The sequence below is a fragment of the Lontra canadensis genome, unplaced genomic scaffold, assembly GCF_010015895.1.
Source record: "Lontra canadensis isolate GAN:19392208 unplaced genomic scaffold, GSC_riverotter_1.0 scaffold38, whole genome shotgun sequence".
Lineage (NCBI taxonomy): Eukaryota > Metazoa > Chordata > Mammalia > Carnivora > Mustelidae > Lontra > Lontra canadensis.
In genome coordinates, this window is record NW_022631032.1 from 18543906 (window position 1) to 18555301 (window position 11396).

The 11396-nt window shown below is 43.4% G+C and overlaps 1 protein-coding gene across 1 annotated transcript in view; it reads right to left on the reverse strand.

Moving 5' to 3' along the window:
* Positions 1-11112, reverse strand: part of RFTN1 (raftlin, lipid raft linker 1) — a 134597-nt gene extending 123485 nt beyond the window's left edge. The window contains exon 1 of the mRNA XM_032869262.1: positions 11094-11112. Within this exon, the coding sequence (XP_032725153.1) occupies positions 11094-11112 (19 nt within the window). The remainder of the gene's footprint in view (positions 1-11093) is intronic.
* Between the last annotated feature and the right edge of the window lie 284 nt (positions 11113-11396).

Genomic DNA, 11396 nt, shown 5'->3' on the forward strand with positions numbered 1-11396 from the left:
AAGTTAAAACTCTCATTTTGAGGCTTTCCGAATTCAGATTTCTGTCACCATCTTATCAAATAAATTCATGTTTTGGTTTTTTTTTTTAAGATTTTATTTATTTATTTGACAGACAGAGATCACAAGGAGGCAGAGAGGCAGGCAGAGAGAGAAGAGGAAGCAGGCTCCCTGCTGAGCAGAGAGCCCGACGTGGGGCTTGATCCCAGGACCCTGGGATCATGACCTGAGCCGAAGGCAGAGGCTTTAACCCACTGAGCCACCCAGGCGCCCCATCAAATAAATTCATGTTTTTAAAACTTAAAAAAAATAATAATATAAAGCCTATCCAGGTCCAGGAGACCACACCATTAGAACACTACTTATTCTTTTTTATTTTTTTAATTGAAGTGAAATCCACAGATCAATCATTTTAAAATGAACAATTCAGTGGCATTTAGTACATTTGTAATGTCATACGACCATCACCTCTCTGTATTTCTAAGACATTTTCCTCAGCCCAAAAGGAAACCCCATTTCTGTTAAGCAAGTTCTCCCCATTCTCCTCTCTCTGTGGCCTTTGGCAACCACCAATCAGGTTTCATAAAACACAGTTCTCAACACCATATCTAAGTCATCGATAACTCAAGGGGAAAATCTCAGGAAGACTGAAAACTCTACTTTAAGCTTAATATAAAATCTAGGATTCTACAGGTCAATCACGGAATAACTGGTAAAGCAACAGATGCCTCATCACATGAGTTCTTCAGATGCATGCCACAAGACTACGAATGACTATGAAGCATCAGACTATCAGAGGCTGTGGCAACAGGTGTGTGCACGTGTGTGCACATGTGCACGTGTGTACAGAGAAGGGTGGACGGAGAGGGGGAGTCAAGTTGTTATTGGTTTGCTTGTCATTTCAAAGGCTCACCCGCAGTCACTGAATTACACACACACAACATCACATCCCAAAAAATTCAGTGTCTAGAAGTTGGAAGGAGAGTGCTGAATAATTCCCATTGATTGTACCCATTATTCAAACCCAAAAGATGGCATTACTGCTCATCTCACTGGTCCACTTTGTCAGAGAAGACCCAGGCAAAGATTCATCAAGAAAGCTCTTCCAGTGACACAGGCCTCACGCTGCTTGGATTTCACAGTGGGGTATTCAAATATTAAAAGCAACAGGCTAGAAACTGAACTCAGAGTATTAATAAAATATTTCACGTACTTAAAAATATTTTTTCTAGTGAAGAGAAGATTCAAAGGATCACCAAGTCTTCAGAATTTCTATTCAAACTGGGCCACACCAAACCCAAGGAGAGCTTAGCGCGAGTCAGAAGGGAAGCTCATTGTCCGTATTTTATGCCATTTTCCTAATTGAGCATGATATCATCATGAGAGCTGACACTCCATGTAGTTCTCTTTGATTCTGAGAGTACAATAAAATGATTGCATCCCAGACCAGCCACTAATGAATATGTACAAACAGTATGGAAATGGAACTGTTTAGAATGTAAATGGGACCCTATATGGATTTCTAGGATAAAGTCTGAAGACTGTATAAAAGTAATCAGTACTGGAAAAAATAATGTCACTGCGGCCAAGTTCTCAGAGAAGGCATGTCAAAAAATAATGCACCTTTATAAGGAGCTGTGGAGAATCAACTAAGAAGCATGATTGCCCTGATACATTCTTATTCAGGTGTGCTGAAAGCAAAGAAGCTAAAGGAACCAAAGGAGTGCCTAAAATGGGCAGTATACGAGCCAGCAAACACATCCTGACCTTGGAGACCACGTGGTCCCCTATTCCCACACATGTTCTCCCCACCACCCACATGGGCTAACCCCATTAGAGCCAGCCAGGCAGTCAGCCCTTTCAGAACAAGAAGGGACATGGCGCATTTTTCAAGTCTGAAGCAGCCAAGCGGCATTTTCATTCCTTCCCTACATGTACACAATGAAATCCATCAATGGTGGAATGGCCATGACTCCGCCATGGCTCATCCCTACTACAGACTATTAAGTAGCAATTTTAAACATGAGTTGGATACATACCTCTGACCTGGAGGAAAAACCAAATGGGGATATGACAACAAAAGCAAAGGAAAAATGTAAAACTGTCACCTTGCAGAGATGGCCAAATAGTGACAAGACAAAAGACTGTGGTTATAGATAAGAGGTAATTGGGAATCCTAACCCCAAACAACATACAATGGAAAAAAAATTTTTTTTTTTCCCCGAACGGATGGTGCCCTAAAGTCATGAGCACACTTCAGTCTGGCATTAACTCAGGCCACAAGAGAAAACTTTGGTTTCTTTTTACCTTGATTTATTATCACAAAGGTCTCAAGTCTACAATAGAGTTTCACATTGGTATATCAATAAAGTCTTGGCTTAGGAGAATTTTTTTAAATTTATGAACACAGTAATATAAAAATATATGAAATAATAAAATAATGCACTACAGAAACTGCTGGAAAGCACAAAAATTCACCATGTGCAAGAATAGTTTCCAGATCTTATGACAAGAATAAATTCCACCATCTGGGAGCTTAGCACATCTCCTGCCCACAAAGGAAATCCGCTTGTTGGTTCAAAGGCACTATGCCCAGACACAATAGTAAGTTCACCTTGGCGGACTCCTTTTCCTCGCCATAGTGGAGACATACCATCTAGTCCATGACACAGTCACAAAAACATTCATAAGGCTTACAAAAAGTTCTATATCTTGGAAATGCATTTTAATAAATAACATTCTTAACTACATGACATTGCAAAAGATGCAACAAAACTGAGTCAAATGAGAACTCAGGCCAGACAGTTCCTTTACTCTAAAAAAGGCTTCCACACCTGCATTTTCAGCTTTGCATGAACAGTTACTGCGTTCATGCGCAAACTCCCAATTTGGTGCATGGAAATAGAAAATCACACACACAAGTTGAGCAGCCCCGGGCTCCGCTAACCAATTTGCATGCAAAATTGTCATCAGCACTCTGGTTTATTTTTTGCCCGTGGAAGAGATGGGGATCTCTGATGCCTGAGGAGGCCAATTTTAAGAAGTATTTTGATTCCCACTATAAAAATGGAGTCCCAAATAGTGTCTAGGGTCTCTGCATGCCTGTGTGTCCCTCTCAGCTGCCTTCTCATGGATTCCAACGGAGGAGGAGAAAAGCTGGAGAGTGAAATTAGGTAGAAGGGTTAGGTGAAAGCAAATGGCCAAGGGAGGTTCTCCAGAATAACAGAGAAGAAATGGGGGAGGGAGCGGAATTTTTTATTTACATCCAGAAAAATGTCATCTATCTGCAACAGTTGGCACAAAAAGGGAAAGACAGATTTTAACCAGGCAGGAGAAAGGATTTTCCTGACTTGTCAGTGTGAATTTATGGAAAAGGACCACTAGGAAGTGTGGCCTTTGAGACTGCCAAAGAGGGTGTGAGAGGCATCTATGAGTTTATATAAGGCATCTTCAGGTTTTTGCTAACATTTCTTCCCCCCTCCTCTCTCCCTTGTTTCTTTCCTCCTTTCACACATCACTCCTGAGCACTCAAGATGTGGTTAGTGTGAATGGAGATGTGCTTTCGGTGTAAACCACACACAACTTCAAAGACTTCATGTGGAAAAAAAAAAGAATGTAAAATATCTTGATAAAAATTTGTTATTGATTACATGTTGAAATGACATTTGGAATATACTGAGTTAAATAAACTGTATTAAAGTTAATTTACCTATTAATTACTAATGAATTTACCTATTTTAATTTTTTAATTTAAAATTCTTATTAGAACACCTTAAATCAACCCATGGCTCACCTTATATTTCTATTGGGCAGATCCATTCTAGAATCTTTTTTTTAAACTAGACTCCTTTTATTTTAGCCCAAAACATGTGATCACTTCTCTGCCTTTATTAAGGTGTCAGTTTAATTCCTTACTAAACATCCTTTAACTACAGTTATGAATAAGGTCACTTCTTTTCCCAAAATAAAGCTGTGACACCAAGGAATGGGGAAAAGCTGCAAAAATATTTACAGTGTGGGATCGGATGGGTAATGTTACATCATGCATATTAAATCTCTTTTTTTTTAAGATTTTATTTATTACTTATTTGACAGATAGAGATCACAAGTAGGCAGAGAGGCAGGCAGAGAGAGAAAGGAGGAAGCAGGCCCCCTGCTGAGTGGAGAGCCTGATGTGGGGCTTGATCCCATGACTCTGGGATCATGACCTGAGCTGAAGTCAGAGGCTTTAACCCACTGAGCCATCCAGGCAGCCCTATTAAATCTCTTTTTACTAGCTGTCAACAATTCAAATTGGTGGAAGAAAGCAAAGCCTCGTGCTGCCTTCACGTTTGATATTTTAGTCCCTGAGACTCTTGAATACCCGCTCTTCGAGAATCTCTAGTAACACAGTCACGCCGGCTTCTAAAGTGTTTACCTCTCTGGAGCAAGCGGGTTCTCACAATTTTTCTGTCGCTACTCCATCAGCAGGTCATACACCCTCCTGAGTCACACCTCTCCCCCCATGTGCCAGGCTGGGGGTTGGGGGGAGCTCTCAAGCTGGGAATCACTGCTCTGGTAAACCTGGAAATGAGTGCCAGGGGCTCCCAGCTGGCCAGCGTCCTGGCTGAGATAATTCATATTAGAAATATCAGGAGATAGTGAACCCTCCAGCCTGTTTTGCTGAGTGCCTGGAAGTGCTTTGTACTGGATTTTCTAGATGATCCACGTTATATCCGAGAGATACAAATTTTCCCTCACGCCCTTAATAAACTCATGTGTGAGGTCTTCATGGCTGGACTGAACAGGGCTGTCTCCCTTCCTGCGTTTCCTTACCTGGTTTCTTTGGGGGTAGGATGGGTGGCTTCATGACATTAGGAATCCTCACATCATGTAAGAAGTGAGTATTATTATTACTTTGTTACAACTCAGTATAGTTTGTCTTATTTCTAAATGGTGCAGATCCTACTAGGTAAACAGAGAACAGAAATCTGGCATTGAATTATAGGGTAGAAAGCTGGTGATGTATCAAATCTGGCTAAGGTAGAGAGACAGACCCTGTGCTGGTCAAGGCTCCCGCTCTGGAGCCAAACCACTTGGGTTTACTTCCTCTTTTATTATTATTTTTTAAAATTAAAGTAGAGTTGGCACACAATGTTACATTAGTTTCAGGTGTACAACATAGTGATTCGATAATTCTTCTCTGTTATGCTGTGCTCACTGCCAGCGGAGCTGTCATCTGTCACCATTTGATGCTATTAATACCACTGACTACATTCCCTGTGCTGTACCTTTCATCCCCGTGGCTTGCTCATTCCATACCTGGAAGACTGGATCTCCCTCTCCACCTCACCCATGTTGCCCCTCCCCCCACCAAATTATCTGGGTTGAAATCTCACTGCCACCCCTTCCTAGCTGTAGGACTTCAGGTGAGTTATAAACCCTAATGGGCCTCAATTGTGTCTGTGTCGGATAAGAGTAGTATCCATCACATTAGGCTGGCATGAGGAGTGAGATAATGCACATAACGTACTAGAACTGGACCTGGGACCTGGAGCTCTTTTGTTTATGGGAGCTGCTAAAATCTTTATCGTCCATATTATTATTATTAATAACCCTAAGCATCTCCACACTTGTTACCAAGCATGACAGGTCTCCGTGTCTGTAAATGGACCCTATGTCTGAAACCACTGAAGCTGTACACCAATATTCTTTAGTTTTCACCCAGGACTATGATTTCTCAGCCTAAACACAGGCCTGCAATTTTTTCTGCAATGCTCTTTTAAATGCTGGTCTGAACTTCTATTGGTTTCTGAACATGAACCCCCAATGGTCTAGAGCAACAGGACTCAGAAAAAAAAAACGAGGAAAGCACCAGATTTGCACCAGACGCTACCACAGACTTTCATATCACAGAACGGGCATGAGGAGGAATGGGGGGGGGCACGGCTGCAATGGGACCGGAGATGCCTAGAGTGCCAGTTCCAGAAAATGGCACCATCTGTAAGAGTAACCAGGAACCAGTAGGAGAAGGACAGCAGAAGGCCCTACTGAGGCACATTAACCAAGGCCCAAAAGGAATAAAAGAATAAAGGAGCTGATTGAGAAAAGAGTGGAACTATGGTGGGAGACCCAATCAGAGCCTTGAACACAAAGGGTGCCCAGAAAAGGAAGACGACAAAGGGATGGTAAAGAGGAAGGCATCTGGCAGGAGACGGGACAGAAATATGTCACCCCTGTTCTGACCACTCTCCGTGTCTGTTTGAATTCATCCCAGATTTGTGAAGTTAAATGTGCAAAGAAAAAAATATTTCTTGAAGGAGGCATAAACCTAGAGGTCACTGCAGTCTCTTCCCTTTATTTCCTCATCTATGCATCCTAAATTCCTCTCCTAACAGCCACCAACAAGGACTCCATCCTAAATTCTGCAGCCACTCCCCCACTCCCGGCCCCCGCCCCTGCCTGTTCTGTCTGCAGCTCCACTTGGAAGCACTGTAGGTGTAACTTTTAAAATGAAAGAGTGAGGGGGTGCCTGGGTGGCTCAGTCCCTTGAGCGCCTGTCTTCTGCTCAGGTCGTGATCCCAGAGTCCTGGGATGGAGTCCTGCATCAGGCTCCTTGCTCCGCGGGGAGCCTGCTTCTTCCTCTCACTCTGCCCCTCCCCCTGCTTGTGCTCTCTGTTAAATAAATATTATAAATAAATAAATAAAATGGAAAAAAAGCCCTAAAATTCTGTCCGCAGCTACCGCAGAGAAAGGGGAGGCTGCAGGAACAGTGTCTGCCTCCCCACCGTGGCCGCAAGCGGGTGGCAGCCTCGGGGGCGGGGTGTGGGGGGGTGACAGCTGGGTGTGGAGGAATGCACCTGGAAGCAAGCTGCAGATGGGTCAACTGCCTCCTGACCACTATACTGCCTGTTCCTCCCCAACTCCTTAGTCTTTGAGAGATTAGATACCGCTTTTGAATCGCTTTTCTGAGAATCATGGTTTCAAAGTGCTTTACAGCTGAAAAAGTCCTTAAAGATGATGATAAGAGAAGTGTCCTTAGAAATAACAGCAATGGGGGCCCCTGGGTGGCTCAGTGGGTTAAAGCCTCTGCCTTCAGCTTAGGTCATAATCTCAGGGTCCTGGGATTGAGCTCTGCATCGGGCTCTCTGCTCGGCGGAGAGCCTGCTTCCCCCCCCCTCTCTGCTTGCCGGTCTGCCTGCTTGTGATCTTTCTCTCTCTCTCTCTGTCAAATAAATTAATAAAATCTAAAAAGAAAGAAAGAAAGAAAGAAAGAAAGAAAGAAAGAAAGAAAGAAAGAAAGAAAGAAAGAAAGGAAGGAAGGAAGGAAGGAAGGAAGAAATAACAGCAATGATGACGATGATAACCAGTATCCACTAGACATATGCCATACACAAGACATTGTTTTAGGTGCTTTACAGGCATCCTCATTTAATACTCCAACCACCTCTCTATGACCTCCGTTTTAAGGATAAGGAAACTCTGGATCAGAGAGGTTGAGTACATTCCTCAGGTTGCACAGCTGGTAACTCATGAACCCAAGCCTCAAGTTCAATCACTCAGAACCTATGCCCTTAACTATGAACTCTTTTAACTACCTAACCCAGCCCACTCATTTTCATGGATTGTAAAGTGATGTCCACAGGGATGAAACAATTAGCTATGAACATATAGCTAGCTGCAGAATCAGGACTATAAAAGACCCCTGGACTCACGATCCAGTGCTCTTTTTACCATCCCACAAAACTATAACGAATGCAGCAGGACCACAACATAAGACTCCTTGTTTCTGCACAACTGTGTGCCTCATGGGTGTTCCTTTTTAGGTTCCGTGGTTTGCTCAAGCACCATCAGTAATCAGCTGCTAGATCAGTGCTTTCCTTGAAAGGCTGATCACAGGAAGGTGGACAAAGCCTTTCTCAAAAATGCCATGTTTATTTCTTCAGTAAATTTGGTAGTGTATTCTTGACTGGAAAAAGAAGTACAGCATGAATGCGAGTCACACATTTACAACGGGAAAAGCAGAAAACTAAGGATCACTGCATCGTGATTATAGAAAACCATCCGGAACCAGACCTGCTTTGTTTCAGGGTAGGACACAAGAAAATAAACAAAGCAAACGCTTAACAGCAAATCCAATTTTCAAACTGAAATTTTAACAGTGATCTTCAAAGACATTGATAAAGTGGGGGCTGTTGTAGTTTAGCTGGGCAAACGCAAATGACAGGTACCAACTTTCTCCATGTCGCTGGACTGCTGGCCCACAGTGCAGAGGTGGGAGGCAGAGGACAAGTCACAGCCAGATTAACAGGATGTTGTGGCAGACCTCCGTGGCCAGTATGAACAACATGTGGAGTGCGCTTCCCCTGGGGGAAGTGATAAAGTTTCCCCCTTCACCTCTGTTCTCCTAACGGTAATCATTTTTAATGCTTTTCTAAAATCCCACGTTCAGACGTCTTCACAGGCACGTGATTTAATAGCAATTGCCAAATTGCCCTACAACTGTCTTACCGATCTGTGGAGTGAGACCGTGTACTTCCCCATAGTACTAATCCAGAAGGTGAAAAATGACACTGTTGCTTTATTCTGAATTTCTGTAATTAGTCATGAGTTGGGAATATTTTTATATATAATACATAATATATAATTGTATATTTCTTACTCTTCAGCTAAGATTCCCTGCTACCCATTTTTTCATAGCACAGCTTATCATTTTCTTAGCGATTCATAGTACAGTCTTCTATAAGATGGGTATTAGTCCTTAATCTGTTATGTATATTGCAATTTTGTTTTTCTTTCACTATAGTAGTGACACCTTGTCTGCGGGGGATATGGTCTGAGACCCTCCGTGGATGTGTGAAACAGCACGTAGTACTACACGTACTATGTTTTTTCCTCTACATACACACCTACAATGAAGTTTAATGTATAAGTCAGCCACAGTAAGAGATGAACAACAGTAAGAATAGAAAAGAACAATTATAACAACATGCTATAGTAAAAGTTACATGAATGTGGTCTCTCTCTCTCTCAAAGTATCTTATCATACTGTACCCACTCTTCTTCTTCCTGTGGTGATGAGAGATGAGAGAAGGCCTTCATGATGAGATGAAGCAAGATGTGTGATGCAGGTGCCGTGACGTAAGGTCAAGTTACCACTGACCTTCTGATGAGAAGTCAGAAGGCAGGTCATCTGCTTCTGGACTGCAGCTGACCACGGGCAACCGGAACCCCGGGAAGTGAAACCGTGGATGCGGGAGGACTCATATAAAAGTTCTCAAGTTGTACGTGGTCCACACTTCCAAAACTTTTCAGGCGTCTGAGCTAAATGGCATATTTAGAAAGCTTTTACACTGACATTGAACTTTATATTGCAAACTCCCTTGGGAAAAAAAAAATTAAAAATAGAAAAAAAAAATGATCAAGAAAGAAAGAAAGCAAGCTCCCTCTATGGTTAAAAATGATGTCACTGACCCCTAAGATAAATGCTTTGAACTAGGTTTCAGACCATGACGGCCAATTGTGGCTTAGCCTCTGGAACAGTCCTGGTAAGCCAGTTGTGTATATGTGCTGAGGTACAGAAACAGAGTGTCTAAGCAGGGTCCACAACCCCAGAAGAGAGTGAACTAAATATCCAGGACCGCCCCTCCTCCTCTGAAGCTACTGAGATATCTTATCCCCCCCTATTCTATTCAAATTTAGACTGTAGATTCCTTGCGTTCATGCCCAATATATTGTTTCTTGGCAATTCAGTAAACACACTGTTGGGACTTTAGAGCTGGAGGGGACCCTCGTTTTAAAAGATGGGGAACTGAGACTTCTCCCATCCTGGACCAACATTTTTGGGCACTGCTGGGGAGAATCACAACACAGAGGCCTGGTCTCCAGCATCAGCAGGGCTAGCACTGCGCACACCTCTGTGTTTCCCTCTCCTAACTAGTCCAGGAGGAATTCCAAGCCTGAACGACATCTCATCCATTCCATGACCCCACCACCATTTCCTTCCAGACAATTCCATGTACCCAACTCTCCTAAGCCTCCATCTCCTGAGCTCCAGACCCACACTGAAGCTGGTTCAGAAAAATCTCCATTGGCACATCCCATAGGCAGTCAGAACCCAACATGCTCGGAACAAAACCCCATCTTTCCAACACTTGCCCTGCCTCCTGCATCTCATCATGGTCCATAGCATCACATCCAAGAGCAGCACAAACCAGGACCCTGGGAAACAACGAGCACCTTCCTCTCTCTCTCATTCTTCTCTATACCCAGTTGGCTGCTACATCTTATTGAATCCATTGGACTTTACTTTCTAATCCTCCCCCCTTTCCATAGCCATGCTCTCAGCCTCAGGCAGTCTCCTGTGGCTTCCTGATCACCATGCCCACCTCCAAGCTACATGCTCCTAAACCAGCAGCCCAGTGGTCTGGCTACAACACAAGGCTAGCCCACTAACCCCTGCCAAAATCCCAGGACCCCTCATGTGCCCAGTGTTTCCCACAGGGGATGGTACTGCCTCTTAGGAAACATTCTGGAGATTCCAGGGGACACTATTAGTTACTACAATGACTGGGAGGTCACTACAGCAGGTGAAGGCCAGGTAAGTGACATGTCTACAAGGCATAAGGCAACCCCACAAAGAATTGTCTTGATCCCTACACAATTTTTAAAAAATCCCACTGGCCATGCTTTGTAGGTAAAAAGCCTATCATTATCAGAGCCTAGAATTTAAAATTGCTTTAAATATAAACTAAAATAATATTGCAGGAATGTACTTATGTAAATCGAGAAATCAACAGCCAGAAAACTTTTTCCCCACACTGTCACTGAGGACATCTGTATCAGTCACCTGGAAGGAGGGGAAGAGCAGGCCCTCTTAGAATGCCTATCCCCAGGCTACATCTCAGATCTATAGCTCAGATCTGCTGGGCAACAAATAGGGCTGTTTACTACTCTTGCTTACTCAAGTCTGAGGTGGATTGCAGGAGAGGCTGTGGGGAGCCATGTTCTGGAAAAGCCTGTTAGGCCCAGGATGAGCCCACCAACGAAGAGTTCACAGTTGCTTAGTAATGCCTGCACGATGGCAGGAATGGGGGAATACAAGACCCCGACCTCACCTTCCTCCTCTCCTGCCATTCCCCATCTGCTGAGAAAATCCCTCCTCATCCTCCACAACTCTTTCTAGTAGAGGCTTCTCCAGCCTGCCCAAAGGCCTCTCTCCATATCTCAAGGCACCATCTAGCACTTTTTTGCTAAGGTAACAGTTGACTAGTGTGTCTCTTCCGGGCAGGCAGGGACTTTGTCTTGCTCCTTTTCCTCTCTTCACAACTAGCCTCCTCTTTGCCTAGCTGATTACCAGACTTCAGTAACTACCTTGCAAGTGAATAAATGATTAAAAAAAAAAAAAAAAAAAGGACAGC